The sequence below is a fragment of the Myxocyprinus asiaticus genome, chromosome 38 (genome assembly GCF_019703515.2).
Source record: "Myxocyprinus asiaticus isolate MX2 ecotype Aquarium Trade chromosome 38, UBuf_Myxa_2, whole genome shotgun sequence".
Classification (NCBI taxonomy): domain Eukaryota; kingdom Metazoa; phylum Chordata; class Actinopteri; order Cypriniformes; family Catostomidae; genus Myxocyprinus; species Myxocyprinus asiaticus.
The window spans coordinates 22,567,476-22,589,454 of NC_059381.1; the positions used below are offsets into that span (position 1 = coordinate 22,567,476).

At 37.3% G+C, this 21,979-nt stretch overlaps 1 protein-coding gene across 9 annotated transcripts in view; it reads right to left on the reverse strand.

Moving 5' to 3' along the window:
• LOC127428483 (neurexin-2-like) overlaps positions 1-21,979 on the reverse strand; it is a 574,215-nt gene that overhangs the window by 60,461 nt on the left and 491,775 nt on the right. For all 9 annotated transcript variants that reach the window (XM_051676890.1, XM_051676894.1, XM_051676891.1 and 6 more), the window contains one exon: positions 15,353-15,534. In XM_051676890.1, coding sequence (XP_051532850.1) covers positions 15,353-15,534 — 182 coding nt within the window. The remainder of the gene's footprint in view (positions 1-15,352; positions 15,535-21,979) is intronic.

Consider the following 21,979-nt stretch of genomic DNA (forward strand, 5'->3'; position numbering starts at 1 on the left):
AGTGATGCTACTAACTTAACTACAATTTTTAGTAGCACAACAGTAGTGTAGTTATTCAAGTAATGCGCTACTTTTCCCAACAGTTAATCTGTGTAGTGTGACAAAATGCTACATTGTGCACACTGCCTTACAGCCGAGCTAACTGAGGCAATAATCAAACATGCTCTCCTGTCATCTCTCTCATACATAGCATTGATAGGGTTTCCAGTGTCCATACATCCTGTATTTGTGTGGCGAATATTTGACAACCCTAAGCTTTGGACCGAAGCAATATATTCTGGTGAATCAGTTTGTTCGAATGGTTCATAATTGAGCCATTTCAAAACAACAATTCACAATTCAAGTCCCTGTACAAAAGTCTCTAGGTTCCTTAGATCTGGTTTATAGTGAAATTATTTATTGTGGGTGTATTTTAGTTTTTTTTAACTTTTTTATTATTTGTAAATGTATTGCTTTCAGTTCAAGTTTAATGCTGTCACCCTTAGTGAGATAATTAAATTTATTTTAAAACCCTCATTGATTTTGTACCAGAAAAATACTGACAAAATTATGGATTACATCATCAGATATAATAAACCGATATACTGTATCGGCCAGGCCAAGTAATCAGCTGATATTTGCCCATTTTGCGATTATCGGCATTGGCTGATAACCGTGTTTGCTTGGTCAATTCCCCTTGTGTCAGTTTCAAAATCTACCAATAGACTTGTGAATGATAGTCAACAATTTCTGTTTTTTTTTTTTCACATTCATGCAAATTTGAGTAAGAATTGCATAAAATAAGTGTTTGTTTCACTTTAGAAATGACGTGTACATCTGATTTGCTGTTGTTAAATTGTAGTATGTTTATCAGCATTTATATCAGCCATTGGCCATCCTTCTCTCTAGATATCAGTATCGACCTTTGATAAATGCAAATTGGTCGACCACTTATTGTTATTATATATATATATATATATATATATATATATATATATATATATTATTTTTTATTTTTATTACACACTAAAAGGTGCACTCTGTGACTTTTTTGTCTTGTTTTTTTGCCAAATGCTAAACTTTTAAACAGGAAGAAATAATAATAGTAGATTAGTGTTTTTGAAAAATATTTTTTAAATTATGTTATCTCATATGAGATGAGGACTCTAGTCATATCAGTCTTAGAGAAAACGCTGCTTTATTCTACATATGGAGTTGGGAGCACATTCATGAGTGCCACCATGTTGAGATCACATTATCAGATGAATATTGCCTGTTTTATTTCATTAATCCCGTGAAAGTGGATGCGTTCAATTGTAAAATATATTAATCATGGCTAACTGTGAATAACAAATTTTTTAAACTATATTGGTAACTGAGAACTTCTGTTTAAACGGGTTGCTGCTTTTATGCCGCTAAGTGTCAGAACAACAAACACAAGTATTATTGAATATGTCTTTAAATAGGTTCAATGTAGTTCGCTACTTTTTATAGTAACTACTTCTACTACAAATGGGTAGCTTGATTTTAGTTGAACTACTTTAAATGATGAGTTGCTTATACCTTGGGATGCTACAGTTGTAAGGTGAAGCACAGGACTGTGGAGTACATGGGTGGGACGAGACATCTAAAGTGTCAACAGGGTCACTTATGTCTTGTTCACTGAGTATTCGCTGTGCAATAGCTTCTGTTAAGAGAGTTTGATATGGAGTATCCACTGCGGAGGAGAGACTGCGGCCACAGGTTTCACAAAGCCACTCTGTCAATGTAAAAGTGACAGCGAGAAGAACCGTTCACACCCACACACACTCACATGCATACACAAACACTCTCACACCACCATCACAACAAGCAATATAAAGCAAAACACAGGCTGGGAGTATTCTTATATTTGTAACATGCGGAAGAGAAGCAACATTCTGGCTGATTCCCAGCAATCTGATCACTCCAGAAAATGTGATGAGACAGAGAGGTGGATGTTCCCATGAATCATTTGTTTGGGATTATACATTTGTTATGGCTCTTATGTAGAGATCCTGATTGTGTAACAGTGTTGTGTTATGACATTTCCAAAGAAGTATACTATAAAATTAACACAGCACATGGCATTTCGCAAAATGAGGAACACAGAGCTCGTTTTCATAGAAAGATGAAAATAAGAATTCATGCATCACTGATTTGGGGTGTTTGGCGAGGCAGTGTAAAAAAGGTCAGAGTTTACAAATATGGCACAGGGGACAAGAGCTTATTCTTTAAGTCTAGTTACCTACAATTGTACTCATAAGTTTACAGACACCTTTTTTCATAAGTTTATCTTATAAGAATAAATTTCAAGTGTTTTCCAAAAGTTTTCTGTCCATACTGAAACATATAACGCTTAAATCCCTTTCTGCGCATGCGAAAAGTCGCCATTCCATGTACGGCCTGAAACGCAATTGTCCTTGTGTTCCGCTGCTGGATGGTAATTTCGAGTACACTTCCCATCGCCTTTGAAGGAATTCAATGTGTAGGCTGTACAAAGTAACATTTAACATCGCCATCAAAGTGAATAACAGGCACAACAACACCGCTACAACATGGGCCGCCATCTTGATTGTTTTGGGTTGAATGGATCACTGTGCCACATGACAACAAATACATCATCATTTCCAGATATCTCCATTTTCTCTGTCCACACTACAATGGGAAGACAGCATTTTCAAATTTATCTACTTGGGAGAGCGTTTTCAAAAAGCTCAGTTTTCACTGTCAAAAACGCCATCAGTGTAGATGGAAGGCCAAAACGTAGAGAAAAATATATGTTTTCAAACTAAAACATATTAGTGTGGATGTGGCCTGAGACTAACATTCTGTCTAACATCTCCTTTTGTGTTCCACAGAAGAAATTATAACATAAGAGTAAGTGAATGATGATAGAATTAAAATTTTTGGGTTAACTATCCCTTTAAATATAACCAAGTGTATGTAACTTTTGAACAGGATACTTTGTGTAAATTGTGTTAGTATTTGTCTCGTGGAAATACACTCACATAGCACTTTATTAAAAACACCAGTACACGTACGTATTCATGTGATTATCTAATCAGCCAAACGAGTGGCAGCAATGCAATGCATAAAATCACGCAGATACAGGTCAGGAGCTTCAGTTTATGTTGTAGGATTATCCACGAACAAAACCATCAAATGAACACAACACCAAATTCCACAGATCAGAGAGAGAGCTCCCACCAAGCCGTTAGAGAGTCATAAAACGAATCCATGGCGCCTAAATTGCTGAAGGAGACCGTCTCTACCATTCCTGCTTAATCTCAAATTAGGGTTTGTAATGACAGAGCTAACCCATATGGACAACCCTTCTTTGTTCCACAAACTTAAACCCTCTGTTAGACCAAATGGCCAAGTAAGACACTGTGACCTTAAATGCATAAAATTGGAGACCCATGAAGGAATCCATAAATGTTGTACTTTCACTGAGTCAGCCCTGTAAAATGTACAGCATGCATTTAGATCCACAATGTACACAATACCTAGCCTTGCTAGATAATTCTGAAAATTACTTTGACCTGTGATTACTTTTATAACTGACAAATAAATGATTATAGCCGATGTACCTTTTAACATGTGTAGTGATTTGTAATCACTTCTAACTAATAAATCAATGACTATAATCTTTAAATCTTGTACTATTCAAGGCTTCACCTGTTAAAATACCCCGACAATCAGGTTTCTCATAACATGTATTATCCATGTTGTAAAACCAATTAATTAACCAGTATGATTGGTAATCAGGGATTTTCATGTTTTGTTACTTACACGTGTAATAATTATGAAAGTATGTCACATTTAGTGTGTAAATGCTGGCTTATTTTCTCTCTTGCTTTGCTCTCTTGGAATCCTCTCTTCGGCTCTCTTGCTTCTTCCTAATCCTCTGTGCCATGCAAAGTCCAAGGAAATCTTGGGACACAAAAGTCCCGAGGAAGCCTCTCACTCTCTGCTCTATGGTTCAGACATCCAACGGGAGTCACAAGTCCTTCTTGCAGAAGGCCTCGCTTCATCCAGATAATAACCATCCGATCATAACAGAAGTCCAAAACATCGACGGAATGAACTTTCTACAAAGAGCCAAAGAACCAAGCAACACAAAGGACGCAACACAAGAAAATGCAATGACACGCAAGTACATCTCCAGACTTTTGCTCAAAGTGCTGTTGTATTAATTAAATACTTTGGGTAATCCGATTGCAAATCGATGCAGACTCAAAGAAGGATAAATGGTTCTTAAGGCATTGTCAACAGACTCCATAAAGTTCATTTTCTCTGTACTGATCATTTATTTCACATTCTGTCACTACTCACCAACCTGTTTCATGTTGTATGTGTTAGATTAGTTTATGTTTAGAATAGCAATAACGTTTGTCTGTATTCAGAGATAATTTGACTGTGGTATAATTTGATAAATAATCTCATCCCTGTTTTTAAAAGATTTTGCTTCAAAGCTATACCTAAATATGTGTAATATTATTTTCAATAAGCCATGAGAATAATATTACTCCAATAAGTGAATTAATCATAATTCTCTTATTAAAGCTAATTCCTTACAACAGTGAGTGACAGTTTTGGGGACGGTAACGCCTTGTTGATGAGAGAGGTCAACGGAGAATGGCCAGACTTCAGGTTCAAATGGACTGAAAGGCTACGGTAACTCAGATAACCACTCTGTACAACTGTAGTGAGCAGAATAGCATCTCAGAATGCACAATACGTCGAACCTTGAGGCGGATGGGTTACAACAGCAGAAGACCATTTGGGCACTTGATTAGGACCATAGTGTTCCTAATAAAGTACTCAGTGAGTGTTTATGTAAATATCTGTTGTGTAAATAGCATCATAAGGGCAGCACTAAGTAAAAAACAAAATGCCATTGTGGCAGGGCCGGATCGTGATTCCGCACACCCGGCCCCTAATAAGCCTGATTAAGCCCGAGAGGGATAAGGCCGACCGGAGATGGCAGTGCGACAGAGAGAGAGTTACGGACAGCTGTCCGACACCTGTGTGTGTTTGTCTTTTTGGTTAAGTTTATCATTAAACTATCATTTATATTGTTAAGCCGGTTCTCGCCTCCTCCTTTCCACTGAATGTGTTACAGCCATTTTAATGCCATTTATAAAAATAAAAAAAAACATCTTGCATATTCTGCAAGTGTTATAAGCATAGCTGTACAGTATGTGCTTATAATAAAACCAATCTACATCACAGATAAATCAATGTAAATCACTTTAAAATTACTTACATTTTTATGATAAATGTTCACAACTTCACAACTTCAATTTAATAAGACCCTAAAAAAGTGATGCACATACAGTATTTTACTGGAATATGTTCTGGAGACATCTTGACATATGTCCTAGACATGTTGAAAGAAGCGTTTCAAAGGCAAAGGTAATCCATCAATTGCATGCGAAACACTTCTCATTGCAGTCTTCGTGTCACGGTTAAGTGAACTGAGGCGCACTACCAAACCCCAGATCCTCCAAACTCAAGATGTATTTCCTTCAGTGCCAAATGCATCCACATTAATTTGGAGCAGCTGAAAATATCTCATGTAAAATGTATAGAGCATGAAGTCTTTCAGGAAGTTGCTAATAAACAGGAAGGCAGCAAAGGCCTGTGTTCCTCCTCCTCGCTAGATTTAGCACTAGAAGCACGCAGCCCTGCTGCACAATTTATCAAAGCAAATTTATAAATCAATTGTCATCTCTCCCACTGACAAGGGACTGAGCTCCCTCAAACTGCTTGACAAATGGGACACAAAGCTCGAAGAACAACACACTAGAGCTGCGTTTGTGTGTTATTATCTTCTTCATGGTTGATTATGATCAAATTCAGCCTTCATTTTGAGAATCTGGCTCATTTGAAAATAGAGGTCAAAAAGACTTGTCGTTCAGCATGCCGCAAAACACCTCTGTCAATGTCTTGCATACTAAACTTTCTTTATGGTACAGTGGGTTACAAAAGTCTGAGACCACTAGTGAAAATACTATTTAGCATTTTTTTCCCCATTACACATGATATTATCAGCATAACAATTGAAGTGAAAGGTTGAGTGAAAAAAAATTGTACATGAATTTCAGAATTTCTTAGTATTTAGTATGTCCCTCTTTTGCTTTAAAGTGCACCTATTGTGGTTTTTAAATGGGCCTAATTTTGTTTTAAAGGTCTCATACAATAGATTTACATGCATCCAAGGTCAAAAAACACTTTCATTTGCTCATAATTTAAATTGCAGTATTACCTTTTTTTCCCAGTGTCTCAAACGACTCGTTCAATGATCCGTTCTAAAGGATTCATTCTAAACTCCTCCTTTCAGAGAGCCTACTCTGCTCTGATTGGTCAGATGTCCCAGTCTGTTGTGATTGGTCTACCGCTTACAGTGCGTGTCAGAAAGGAAACGGCCACTACCATATCCGAGTTTCAGCTCCGTCTGAAAAAATTTCTGTTTTACCTTACCAATTTGAGCCCGAGTCCGATAGTGATACATCGGAAGATCAACCCAAACCACCATCGCAAGCACGACGAGAACAGGACTTTTCTCAGTGGTAAGTTTATATGTAGTTTGACAATAACGTGAGTAATAACAGCTAACAGGCTAACAGCGTGCACTGGCTGTACATGTAAACAGACCAGAGGTGGGTTTTTTGTTACCAAATTACATAGGTTAGTACAGGAAGTAAGTCTGGAATTACTAACAACTTGTTTCAGGTGTTCAGAATCGGTTCTTTTTTTGGGGTGTCAATAACTCCATATTTTGTGCACTTTGATTTTTGAAACTTCGCAGACTTTTTTTACATTCACAAACAGTTATATAACACACTACATGAAAGGTAATATTTGAAAAACCATAATAGGTGCTCTTTAATGACAGCACGCACTTGAGCTGCAATGGGCTACATAAACTGGCACAAAACCCGATGATCCAGTTGTTCAGCATAATTTGAGAAAGTTAAAAAAGAGCATCTTGTGTGCTTCAATGGAAAAAAGAAAATCTGATTTGATTAGTGACCTAGAAATAGTGCAGAATCTAAAATATAAATTAATTTTACGTCAAAATGTTTCTTTGTTCCAGGTTTGTATTAGAATTTGATTCCCTAATTTTGAATCCAGATTTTTAAAATGGCCTAAGACTTTTGGACCTCGTTGTATATCTGCTAACTGTCCTTTTGGATAATCTATGTCCACTTCACACATCAAAGATTGTTTTGCTAAAGTAATCCCACTAAAGACTCACTAATGCATAATCCAACATGTTATGGTTCAGTGGGCAGAAAGACAAGAACATTTGCTGAACAAGTATTACTTTTTCATTAGCACTCAACATACAGAAAATGATGTGTGTCATTTTTCAATGTTAAAATTATTTTTCAAATCCCAGATTAATATGCAGAGTCAACCATAAGTAAACTATTTATAGGTTGATTTCACCTAATAGCTGGACAATGTGGCTCTGTAGCGCTATCAAATCATCCCTGTTTGTTTGAGCACCCCGACCAGCATGACAAAGTAACATTGGCTCGACCAGTGGTTTGAGTTTGGAGTAGGACTGTTTGTACAACCAACTGAAGATGGGAGGAGATTTCTAGAATATTTTTCCAGATTCCATTTGGTGACACTAGTGCCGCAGAAATTACAGACTTCAGCTCTAAGGCTTCTAGTCTACGCATTTCTCAACAATTGCACCTTTAATTATCACGCTAGACACTGGCTTTTGATAGTTTTTTCCTCCTCCTTTTAATCATGGCACATCTGTCTAGGGGATACACACTGCAAAAAAAGAATAATTTCCCTGAGGTGTGCTGGCGCCCCTGGCCCATAGCCAGAGTGCACCTCCACCAGTCAAATATGAGATGGATGGTCTGACGCACACTAATTGAGCTTTGGAGTGGCTGCAATGAGACAAGCCACAATGGGCTTATGAAAAATACCATAGGGAATAGCTATGTACAGTGTCCAAAATTAACACTAACCAAGTGCCAAATGCATGGAAAAAATCGTCTTTGGTGAGTAAATAAAAAGAGTTACTTGGCAGTGGCTGGTAACTCTATTAGGAATTGCAACATATTACATGATTTAAATCGAAAAGTAAGAATGATAGTCTGACACTCACTGATGTAAGTGATGTGAATGGAAAATTAACCATCAGAAGTTAATCTAACATGCCAAATGTTTGTTATTTTTTTTCCCTCCAGAACTCCATGTTGTGACAAATATGTGGAATATTCCTCTAATTAAGTCACCAAAACGAAATTATGACAAACAAAATCCTCACGTTTTTGTAACAGGTGATGGAGACTAGCTCAACAAGCTTGTGCTGTTAAAAAAAGCAAAATAATAATTATTATAATTTTAATAAAAATAGTGCAAAATACAGTTTCACAGATGATAAAGAATATTTATGTCTGGTATATTTTCTCAACTCATTTGTCATTGGCAGGTGTGGCAAAAAGTTCATTTAGCACAGTATAGGTGACACGTACCTATTCGCATGTAGTCCTGTTGGCACATTGTACAGAAATAAATGTGATGAAGAGGATGCTAATTTATAAAATGCTTCTGTTTTGTGTTCTTGGTAAAGGCTGGTAAGATACAACTCAGAAGTAACCAACTGAACAACTAAGACAAACTATGCCTTAATCCATCTGGCAGCCAAATAGGTCTATGTGAATATTGTAAGAAGAGAGTTAAACTGTTCTTGTGTGCTCTACTATGAATGGCCTTCCATAGACATGGCCTTTGCCACAGGGTGCTTTCTAAAGTTGCTTAATGATGGAGGCTTACACCAGGCTGTGATTGACGAAGGCCATTTTAATCTGCCTATTAGACAAACACATGGTGGGAGGCTCTCCTGTTTCTTATTTTATATTGCCACAGATCTTTTTAACTGTGAATGATGTGATGGATGTCTTTTGTAACATCACTGTTAGCTATATGTCCTGTCGAAAACTCTAAAAGCCTTTGCAGGTCATGGGAATTTATAACCTTCTAACTATGGGATTTCGATGTAACACGTTAATTTAGTGTGATTAATTATACAAAAAACAACGGGTTAAAAAATTAATGTAATTAATCATGCCCCCAACTCGAACATAATTTCCGTAATAAGGAATGTTCCTACCATCCAAGCAATTCAAGCCAGATGTACCACATCTGTGTCAGTAGGGGGCAGTCAGCACTCCAGCTGTGCCAGTTAGGTTTAGCTGCAGCCTAGAGATCTCCAAATGGGGGTGGGGCAAGCTCCAAAAGGGGCAACACTTCCACACACGGTTAGTTTTAGGGAAAGGGTTATGTTAGGGGCTCTGTATATTTTTGCCTGCAGTTTGGAGCTCCCGCCTCATCAAACCAACGAGCATGCCACACAGTCTTTCAGACACGCTTCTGCACTCAAAGACAGCTGGACCGAGCATAACAGAATGCAGGGATTTTGAGATGCGCTTTTTTAAAATGTAAAAAACTATGTTTAACATGACACAACGTCCTAAAAACATAGTACTTTTGACTAGAGATTCTGGAAACTATTGAGAGATGAAACCAAAGTAAGATGCTCCAAAAGCGTCCATGTGTCACATGATTACATAGACCAACAATTAAAAACAGCACAGAAAGAAGTAGGCCAATAACAGTTAAATGGTATGGAAATAAAACAAACAATATCTCGACTCTTAAAGCAACTTTTTGTATTGTCTAAATGCTTATCTGCTGACACAATATATCTTTATGATGTAATGTATTTGAATTATTTAAATTATATTTATTATATATTATATTACATGGTTTTAATTATTATATAATAAATTAACTTTATTTGGGGGCCTGTCTCAGTAAATACTGATATGCATTTAATTCGATTAATTAATCGGCACATCATGTAAATAATTTAATAACAGTTGTAATCCATTGACAGCCCTACTTCCTAACACTAACATGGAATATTTTTTTTATTTTATTTCAATTGTAGGAGAAATGTGTGATGAATGTAGATTAATATATTGGACACATCTGGGCTGTGGCTGTTTAGCCTTTAACTTAAGGGAATAGTTCACCCAAAAATGAACTGATAATCTTCCCCTTGCTCTATATTATAATTTCCATACCAAAAAACACCATTATTGTCGTAGCTATCGTATGGACTTGTAATATAGTGCACCAGACATATCGACTACTTTTATGAAATTTTTACGCTGCCTGTTTGGAGCTTGGCATTTCAGATCACTATCCTCTAACATTATATGGAAAAGGACTGCTCAGACATTCTGCCTAAGATCTCTTTTTGTGTTTCACGAAATAAAATAATACTTGGGGTGAGTATTTGACAACAAAAGCTTCATTTTTGGGTGAACTACTCCTTTAAGCCTAAACGTAAGATCTCTGAGTATATACTGCATGATTCAAAACACAGACAGACACAAAAAACAGGTCAAGTCTAGCAGAACAGCATTGTTTCAGTATTGTAATCATGTACCAATGTAAACAGACAGAAACACATAGGTAAGTATGGCAGCAAATGGCTACTGAGGCATCTGCCATTCTGTCTGGATTCTCGTTTTGATGTTTGTGCCAGCTGGCAGAGGGCACCAGGGCCACAAGTTCACATACCTGGCCATGTAGAGGTCACAACAAATGGGTCACAGTATGGGTGGCACCCCTTCTCTCTCAAAGAGTGCTGGGTGTTCTGTTAACGTGGCCACTAAGACCATAAAGCTCTATTAATCCATCACTCTATGCCCCTGACAGGTGGGCAGGTGAACCCTAGGGCACCCTCGATGTATGATGCCAGCAATATGGAGGAGGCCAGAACCTGCTTCAGATCGATACACACCAACCCGGAATTCAAAATGAGTGTGCTATTCATTACAAGCAGTAACAACCCCTGGCTCTGTCACATTCATCAGCCTGGGCTGTTTCTACTCAGTTATCATCAAACCTCAGACTCCATGGGTGAATAAATGATGCCAGCCATCTCTAAACCCAGGCAACATCACTGGTGAGATAGAGGGATGAGATGTAGGTGAAAAGAGAGAGGGAAAACCCTGAAGTCAGCTGCCTAAGGGCCGCTGGGCTCTGCAACGGTCACCGTAGTGAGTCATTCTACACATCTGTCATGCTCAAGACCAATTGGATTATCTGTCCTTGGTTGTAATTTACAAGCGCAAGTAAATCCTGCTACATGAAGGACAAATTTTGAGGTGTAAGCGGAGTTGTCTTCAAAGCAGCATGAAACCTTTCATGTTATTTGCCACGCCTCTCCTTCATAACTCGCTGTTTATGTCTATCATAAAGTTTACAGACTCGTTTTATATACAACCAAAAATTATTTATTGCACAAGCCAAATCACAAGCAGTTGGGGGCACTGTAATCAAGGCTGGTGCCATCACTTAGACAGACAAGCTGAGGAAGGAGATTTTTCCATAGATACCATATTGTGATGATTTTGGTGGCAATATAAAATTAAACAGCATTGTGAATATCAAGATGATGATTATTATTATCAAGATGCGCTTATTATTTGGCCATTAAGTTTCCTAAAGACCAAGTCATTAGACTACTTTTGTGATCCTTCCTTGTCTTGCGAGTTGCAAGTGTGAGAGTGTTAAATTTGAGCAGCAAAACGGCATTAGAGTTGGCAAGTTCGATTCCTTTCCATGAATCACTCTGTCTGTTTCAAATCATTTGCATCAATCACTCACACACATTGTCAGTTATCACTCAATAATGTCCACAGAAGTGTCAATGTGGCATTTGTTATATAATATAATGTTTTATAAAAAATATATGTTGGTAAATATTGATGTTTATTACTATGCATTGCTTTCTTGGAGAATATACATAAAAATAGTAAAAAAAAGTGTTAGTTAGTGAGAGCAAGGTGTCAAACATGGCTTAACTATTTTAAATAGATTTTTTACTGTGTTTTAGGTTTTACATTAAACATCAGTGGCTGTTTGGTTTAAATTATTGTTCCTCTGATTTAAAGTACTCTTTAAAGGGAACTTAAAAATGAACAAGTTGTTCCAAACAGTTTTGGGTAAATTGGTTAAAAATATAACCCACAAAAAATTACTAATTATTTATCTAAACTTATAATCAGATTACTTTACTAATTACTTCATTTAAAAATAAAAATAAATCACATAACTATTTACTTTGCATTTAGTTACTTTCTAAAACACTTTTCCCCTCAACAAATTCAAATAATGTGTATATTTCTTTCTTGTTCATTGTTACACACAAGTCATACACTCAGCACCTAACATTTCTCCTTCACAGTGACTCGTTACGGAGCCATAATTCATGTATTCTACATAAATAATATTATTTAGAAATAAGCATAACCCTATAATGTCCTTAAAAGTAATCTGATTACAAGAATTTAAAATGTAATGCATTAAACTACTTTTTTGGCTACAGTAATTAGATTACAGTAAATAGTTGGATTACACCCAACACTGGTTCCAAATTACTTTCTTTCTTCCGGGGAACCCAAAAAGAGAAATTAGGCAGAATGTTAAGGTATCATTCACCATTCACTTTCATTGTATGGAAAAAAGAGTAGTGTCAAAATCCTTTAAAATTTCTCCTCTTGTGTTCCACAGATGAAAGAAAGTCATACGGTTTCAGAATGACATCAGAATTTTCATCTTTGGGTGAACTAACCCATTAAGCATTTTTAGAGCAAATACTCGGAGATCCATCAAATATCATCCATCAAAAGTCTGAAAGATATATAATTTTTTAAAGCTATATTGCCCAGCAATAGATTTCAGCACAGAGAAATTAGAAAAGAGGCCATCAGAGAGGATCTGAAACATCCTACACAGATCCATCCTTTAATCCACAGAAAGGGTGGCTCTTGTACTTTGTGCCTACGATGAGAAGGAGTTTCTAAAAACAAGCCCTAGTCTGTGTCTGGCAGAGCAGCTGCTCTCAGACTGTTTATGGCTGCGCTGCCATGGAGGCTCACAGTGTGAAAGTCGACAGTTCACGCTGAATTAATTATTCATTCAGAGGAACCTTATTAAAATGCATCTTTTTTACTCCCTTGAAATATAATTGCAAGAAATAAGCCAAGAGGTCAACGAGGCATTTACAAGCTCGATCTACCGTCATACTATGTTGTTTAAATGGGTAACTTAATATGAACGGATGTGATGTTTTCTTTATAAACTGTGCAGCAAAGATTGATTTAATAATTTTTTATAACCTCCTATCTGAGAAAAAAAAAAGTGGGGGTGGGGGGGCATACTCTGGGGGTGTAGTCTTTGGATCTTATCAGGGACAACTGACATAGCTTATTTTCACGGTTTGAACCATGAACATAGCCTGATATGTCTGGAAACCCTGAAGCATTCACTGAAATGATTCGACTAAAGATTTTTATCCAAGTCATTTTGCATCAGTTTCCCTATCAGCAGTTCTTGACATCCCCTAACTGAGTGAATGGCAACAGCAAAGACTACATCAGCACCACTGCTCGAATCAAAGCCTCCAGACAAAATGCATACTACAGTTTTATCAGAGCAGAATGTATCTTGTTTCAAAATTCCACGATGTTAGTGTTAATTATCAGCTCTGTATCAAGTCTAGTTGGACCTCTCGCTTTTAAAAGATGCTATCCTGGGGTGCATTTCCCATACAACTATGTAACTCACTGCATAGTATGATGCATCATTAGAGAAATGAACTAGCTACTGATGACTGTTTTCCAAAACAGCAGTAACTATGTCACACATCCGTCGTTCAAACCACTTTGGCTCAACAATTAGAGCTGCCGTTACTGACGATTCGCAGGGGGTGGAGTAATAACTTCTGGGGATATTAATTCATAATAGCTCATTTACACATATACTCCAGAAAGCTGTTTAATGCGCAAAAGCTGCTGAAGACACGAAGGCTTCGTACACTATTTAAATGCGACAAATGCATTGCGCTGCAATAGTGGGATTTCCCTTTACATCAGACTTCGGGGTTCCTCCGATGCACTTGAGCACATACGCACATGCACACTCTTCAAAAGCATAAGAAATTCTCTTATGCGTTAACATGGACACATAAGCTGTGTTCTCCGACAAAAGCCATGTGTGTTAAATAGTTTTCTCTTAACAGCTTTTAATCCCTTAAATGGCTGAATTTATGTTTACATGATGTTTCAGAACGCTGCTTTCTGAAAACCCCCGGAATAAGCAGTTTTCTTAAGTGCATGTAAGCATGGTCAAAGTCTTGATAGAATGAAAGATATATATGGAATAAATGAAGCCCCAGCCAAGTCAAATGATGTCCACACATTCAACAAAAGAAGCCTCAGCAAAGTCAAATGATGTCCACACAGCAAATTAATGTGTAAGTGTAGTTCTAGAAGGAAGATCAAACCACACATCTTTGCAATGCTGATTGCAAATTTTTGTTGGAACTACGGATTCTGGAATCATCAAATTGTTGGTAACTATGGAACTTGCGTCCATAGTTGGCTAACAGTGCTTTTGGGAAATGCACCCCTGGTTGAGCAATAAATGTTTTTGCCATTTTATGTTACTTTTGTTGACAAGGATAGTAGAGAGGACAATGATGGGGAGAAGAGGGGGGAATGAAATTGGTAAATGAGGCAAACCAGACTTTAACCTGTGATGCCAGCATTAACACCACAACTCAATGGGTAGCACACATGCACAATACTAACCACTAACACATGGATCCAACAGGTTAAATTAATACATTATATTTCCAAATTGAATAACATAATATTTCCATAATGTGTGGACAATTCTATTGAATAAAGACAATAATTTAATATGTTAATCAATTCTGCATTCTACAGTCCAATATTATGTACACTTCATGTACTATACATGTATACTTCTCCATTGTCCCTGAAACCAGTGTTTTACACCTTGCTAGTTCAATGTCTCTGTGGTCTTTTTCTTCTTAAATAATAAAATAATTTAAACTCATATCAGTATTTCATGTCCAGTTATTCTTCCCTGTGGTAAGTAGCTGTGTATTTAGTGGGCTAATCTATAGTCAGTCATTCATTATTGCAAAATAAACCCCTTAAGCATGATACAAGACCCATTTGTTTCATGTCAGGTTCCTGACCACCCTGTTGGGTTTATTTTCAGCTAAGATGACCAGTGGTCAACACATTATCCTTACACAACAATGTCTAACCTGCAATAACATCCCAAAAAGGATTTGAGAAACCTTTCTGATGTACAGTTATTAAGCAAATTGAGTTGAAATTATGAACACACTAGAATAATACAGAGGAATGCAGGACAATACATAGCCTAATTAAGAAGACCTTTAAAATGGAGCTGTAATACTCACAATGTGCAACTGCAGGTAGTCTCCAAGGCCCTGGCAGCTCTCCACCTGCACCAGGATGGCATCGCTCTGCTGGGTGCTGAAGCCCAGAGCCAACCGGTCTGCCCTCGTGCTTGGCCGTTCATTGGGGGCCCAGGTGTACGTGATGAGCGCTCCTCCTCTACCAAAAATATATGTGGTCCCAGCTGCCAAATGGAAAAAAAGAAAGCAAAAACAAGACATGAAGCATGAGCTTCACAGTTCAAAAAGGTTACAAAAGATAAAGAAAAGAATGACAAGTGAGAATAAGCAGCAGCAGCACAGCAGGAGGGATTGAACAATGTGTTTGTGTGAGGAAAGATGGATGCTAAAGAACCCTCTCATATTTCACAAGATAAAAGTGCTTCTGTCATTAAATTGCCATCTGTTGTGATGTGCCATTAATTCTCATTCGTAAAATGTTTAGTCAGTGACAAACATATCATCCACAGGGCTGTTATATTAAGGGACAATTCCCACTACCATTTTTTAAGCTAAAATGCATCCCACTGGCCCTGAAAGGCAGAGCCCATTCCTCTGCAAACTTTCACAAACTTCTTTTACTCTCTTGTTGCTCTTGTCCTTCAATACTGTGGTGCTACTATTTCACCATGATTGGACATGGCATCATATCACAGCTGCTGTGTACTATCTCCTCAGTTATTTTCTATATATACCAATGAACTGCAATGCAATGACAGTGACCTCTCCCTTTTCAAGTATGCTGATGATATGGCTCTGGCTTCTTGCCAGGAGGATGTGAACAGCTCATCTTATTTCCAGTACAGTGACAGCCTTGTCTCCTGGTTTGATAACATATTTTTATATCTTAATATCACCAAGGCAATAGAGCTATGTTTAGAAAGCTACACAAGGGCTGGTAGCATAGGCCCCACTTATAAACTAATTAGAATAAAGGGGCAGGATGTGGAGCAGGTCACAAATGTTAAATATCTTGCTACAATAATTGATGACAAACTCAGAGTAATGTTGACTACATCCATGAGAAGGCAAGGCAGTGTCTTGCTCTCCAAAGGAAATTAAGGAGTTTTAACACTAGTACACATCCCTAAACCATGGTTTATAGATCAATGATTGAAAGCGGTCTCAAATTTAACATTGTATCATGGTATGGAAATCTCACAGTTAAATGAAAGAACAAGTTAAGTCATTAACCAGGCCAGTAAGATTATTGGGCATAAACAACTTGCACTCAATACTAACCCTAACCTAACCCTTGTAGGATATTAGATGCAGAATTGCATATATAAGAATTGCAGCCATGTGACTTAAAACCCAACCTTCTAACCCTGGAATTCCTCAACATCATAAATTAAAAGACTCTGCTCGAGCTGGCATCAAGAATCCTAGCTGACGCTCACATCTGGCCAATGAAACTAACAAAAGAGACTTGAGAACACATCTGCAAAGATGCCCCTGGGTGCAGAGGTCACAAGCAATAAAAGACAGAAGACACATTCCTTGGAAGTCCTGGGAAAGACTCAGAACACACTGTTTTGTCCTCCGATACAAACCAATTTGCTACACTTAGACTCATCAGATCACGAGACATCATGATTATTATTCTGCAAACCGCAGCTAAAAGGAATCCATGAACATTGCACTTCGCTGAGTTAAATCTACAATGTACAGAATGCATTTAAATCCACAATGTACACAAAACCTAGCCTTGCTAGATAATTCTGAAAATTACTTTGACCTGTGATTACTTTTATAACTGACAAATTAATGATTATAGCCTGATGTACCTATTAATATGTGTAGTGATTTGTAATCACTTATAACTAATAAATCGATGATTATAATCTTTAATCTGGCAATCTTAACCTGATAATATACCCCAACAATCAGGTTTCTCATAACGTGTAATGTATTATCCATGTTGTAAAACCAATGGATTAACCAGTATGATTGGTAATCAGGGATATTCACATGTTGTTACTTACACGTATAATATTTATGAAAGTGTCATATTTAGTATGTAAATGCTTGCTTGTTTACATAGAGAATGTTGATGACAACGAATGTCATGTCTCTTGCACCGTTTTCAAGATATAAAAGTTCATGATTAAACATTCACTATTTTGAGAGGGAGTTGAAAGGATCCTTCACACAAAGGACGGTAAATCAACTTTGAAAAGGACAGACCAGTCGACCATGTGACTCTGAAAAGTCACTTCTGATTGGCTCAGTACACCCTTGGGGTGCAGCCAATTTCAGTTCAAAGGTTTCCTACCGAGGAACAACGTCTCTCCTTTTAGACCTCTTCTTCTCTTCTCTTCTGCTCTCTTGGTCCTGTCTTCAGCTCTTCACTGCAGCTCCTCATCCTCCATGCCATGTAGAGTCCAAGGAAAACTTGGGACTCATCCCGAGGAAGCCTCTCACTCTCTGCTCTACGGTTCACACACTCAACAGGAGTCACGAGTCTTCCTTGCAGAAGGCCTCGCTTCAAAGCCCACCTCATCATCAATCGAGACAACAGACAACAAACTATCAGCGATCATAACAGAGTCCAAGACATCGACGGAACAAACTTTCTTCAAACGCCATAGAACCAAGCAACGCAAGGAAACGCAATGACACGCAAGTACATCTCCAGACTTTAGCTCAAAATGCTGGTGTATTAGTTAAATACTTTGGGTAATCCGATTGCAAATCGATGTAGACTCAAAGAAGGATAAATGGTTCTTAAGGCATTGTCAACAGACACCATAAAGTTCATTTTCTCTGTATTGATCATTTATTTCACATTCTGTCACTACTCACCAACCTGTTTCATGTTGTATGTGTTAGATTAGTTTATGTTTAGAATAGCAATAACGTTTGTCTGTATTCAGAGATAATTTGACTGTGGTATAATTTGATAAATAATCTCATCCCTGTTTTTAAAAGATTTCGCTTCAAAGCTATACCTAAAATATGTGCGATATTATTTTCAATAAGCCATGAGAATAATATTACTCCAATAAGTGAATTAATCATAATTCCCTTATTAAAGCTAATTCCTTACAATAGAAATTGTGACGGATACAACAAGATGTTGTATTACAATTTTAATGGTGGAGAATTTTATTCAGACAAATAATCTAGTTATTTGTCATTTATCTAATTTATAATGGTTGTCGAACGCGACTAATTCCATTATAAATTTCCTTACATAATAATGTAGAATAAGGACAGTTTAATTGAATTCCTAGCTCACACATACTGTTTCCCTACATATAATGGTGGGGGTATGCGGGTACTTTAACCCACCCCGTGTACATTTAAACTACCAAATTTCCTACATATAATGGTGGTCGAATGCGGCCAAGATTCGTATACAAATGAATTAATTATTTACATAGAAATCCTACACCCTTACCTAACCTAACCCTGAATTTTCTCAATTCATGGAAAAAAAAAGACAATTGAGATATACAGTATAATACCATACTCATCCACTTCACTCTACTTTTGAGATGCTTCTGGTCGCAGATTGAAAATTCCCAGGGCCAGAAAACATTTATATAAAAGTCCTTTGCTTTTTTTTTTAAAGTATTACTATTATTATTATTATTTTTACTACTATTATTATTAATACTATTTTATGATGTTTGGTGTTATCTTGCCATTTTAATTTATTATTTATTTATCATCTGTTTTTATGTCTACCTATGTTTGGGCTTAAATGTGCAGGTACCGTGTGTCTTTTATCTTTTTATGCCAGTGTCAAAGTCACATTTCCGTTCTATGACAAATTTAATGGTTAATAAAATGTAAACTAAACTAAACTATAGAAATGAGGATCTGAAATGGAGCCATGGCTGTGCTGTGTCAGCTTGGTAAGAAACCACAGCGGGCAGGAAGGATGCCCGACATGCTTTAAAATGCCAAGCTAACAGCAATGAAACAGCCCCAAAGAGTGAACCTGGGCAACTGCGCTGACCAGCTTTCCAAGGTAAAATGAGAGGCTGTAATATGAACTGCCACACGGCTGAAGTCAAATGGCACAACAATGGACTGATAAAATAAAGTCCAGTTAAATTTAATGAACCAGGCAAGGAAATACAATGACACAGAAAGCTCTCATTAACACAAGACTTGAAAATACTGAAAACACAACCATTCATCCACTCTACTTTTAGCTCCAAGCTCCGGATTTTTCTGGAAATAATACTCTTGGTCTAGCATGAATTTCCAGCTAGTTTATTCTACTTAAGGCTGGTTTGGTGCTGGTCTAGCTGGTGGACCAATATAGCCATGCTGTTCACCAGCAAAACTTGTTGATATCTGAAGGATGGTTGACCAAGGAAACTAGTTAAGCTGGTTAACCTAGTTTAGAAGTATGGTGGGAAAACCTAAAAATGTATGAATTTCATTGTATAAGACAGAAAAATATCAACACAAATATCAGGTGGTATCTGCAAACAAACGATGCTAGACCTTTTCTCATAACTACCTTCACTTTTCTAGCCTTTTTGCAAGTACTTAACCAAATAGCCCCAAGGTCATTTTTAGTGGATGTATGTAAATCAGTTCCCTTTATTTCACACAGATTCCCTTGCAAAGTAACAACAGGTGTATTTCATCACATTAACTATGGACACGTTCCACTAAATTTGAAAAGCAGAAAACATTCAAATAGATTTTGTCATAATTTTAAAGAGGTTATATTTTGTTTTAGAGTTTATAACAAAGCAAACTTATTTTTGTGAAATGTTTTGCTGTGTGCGCTTGGGCTTTCTTTCTACATACATTTTTAAAAGTGGCTTAAGTGTTCAAATACTTTTAGGGGTCACTTTATTGTATGCTGGTCTTTCTAGCAAGGCACCTGTAAAAAAAAATTAAAAGCTCTGCTATGGTATAGTGATTTCAAAGGCTTTCCATTTGTTACGAAAGATGCTTTTAACTACTGTAAGGGCAAATCTGTTCATTATTGGTACACTGATGTTATAGTCTTGAATGCACTCCCAACTGATTAATGCTCAAAATGCTGCAAAAATCACCTAAGCACTGAGATGCCAAAGTGGAGCCACCTGTCATTTCTGGCGCTTGTGGTTGTCTAAATGAGCAAACAGAAGAGGTGTGGGGAATGTAATTAACTGATCTGGAGAGTAGTCCCATAGGCAGGATGCGGGTTACAGAGTGTTCAACACCTGCTCATGAAAGCTGCTAACTAACTTGTTGAGTTTGGGGTGCGAGGCGTCACAACACCTGCTTAAACTGCTGAATGGAAAATATGGGGTAAGTGTTATAATCACAACCAGAGTTTTTTGAGGCCCCTCTTGTCGCCCCACAAACCGTTTTCACCAGGGATTAAACACATTATAAAATGAGATCTAACTGTAACTTTACGTTCCACAATTGCTACTTAAAATCTTGTCTTTAATATATATCTGTTCATAGAAATATTTCTCTTAAATTAGTCTTTATATCAAAATAACACCTAAAAAACTAAGGCCATGTCCACACCAATATGTTTTTGTTTAAAAACCCATTGATTTTGTAATGTTTACGCCTCTTGTCCACACTAAAATTGTATTTTCCTCCACTTTTGAAAACGCTCTCCATTACTCCATACTTGATGTTAGGAAACCGAAAACTGAGTTTTCAAACAAATATGGATTCGAAACGTTCCCCGTCAAAACTGCTGTTTTCAAGCATTTTCCAAAAGTTTCTCATCCAAACTAAAACGTATGAATCCGCTTAAATCCCCATATTGTGCATGCGAAAAATGTCTGTTCCATGTATGGTATTCCGCTGCCAGATGCCCACACTAATACGTTCTACGTTTTGGCCTTCCGTCCACATTGAGATGGCGTTTTTGACAGCGAAAACTGAGCTTTTCTAAAACTCTCTCCCAAGTGGATACATTTGAAAACCCTGTCTTCCCATTGTAGTGTGGACAGAGAAAACGGAGATAACTGAAAATGATGACGTATTTCTTGTCATGTGGCACAGTCATGTGATTCATCCCACAACAATCAAGATGGCGGCCCATGTTGTAGCGGCGTTTTTGTGCCTGCTATTCGTTTTGATAGCGTTGTTAAAGATAAATGTTACTTCGTACAACCTTCACATTGAATTCCTTCAAAGGCGATGGGAAATTTACTCGGAATTGCTGTCACGCGACGGAACACGATGAAAATATGTTTCAGACCGTACATAGAACAGCAATTTTTTGCATATGCATTAAGGGGATTTAAGAGTTTTCATATGTTTCAGTATGGACGGAGAGCGTTTTGAAAAAAAAAACAAAAAACAACAAAAATCAAAAAAGCATTTCCAAATGTATCTGGATTAATGTGGACATAGTCCTTAGTGTGGACGTGGCCTAAAAATTACAACTAGCTTAACATTATTCCAACTTTATATTTGCACATCCAAAAAAAAAAAAAAAAAAAACATGAATTGTTGGAGGTTTTCAGTATCAGCAGTAGTCACATTCAATCACTATTTGTCGATATTAATTTTGCATTTGCAGAGCTTTGTTTTTATGTGTCAGACCACTGCAGGCATCTCAGCTTAAGGCCCCTGGCAGTTAGAGGTCCCCGGGTACGAGCCACAATCCAACTTTGGCTAAGGGGTCTGTATCAGTCTACCTCACTA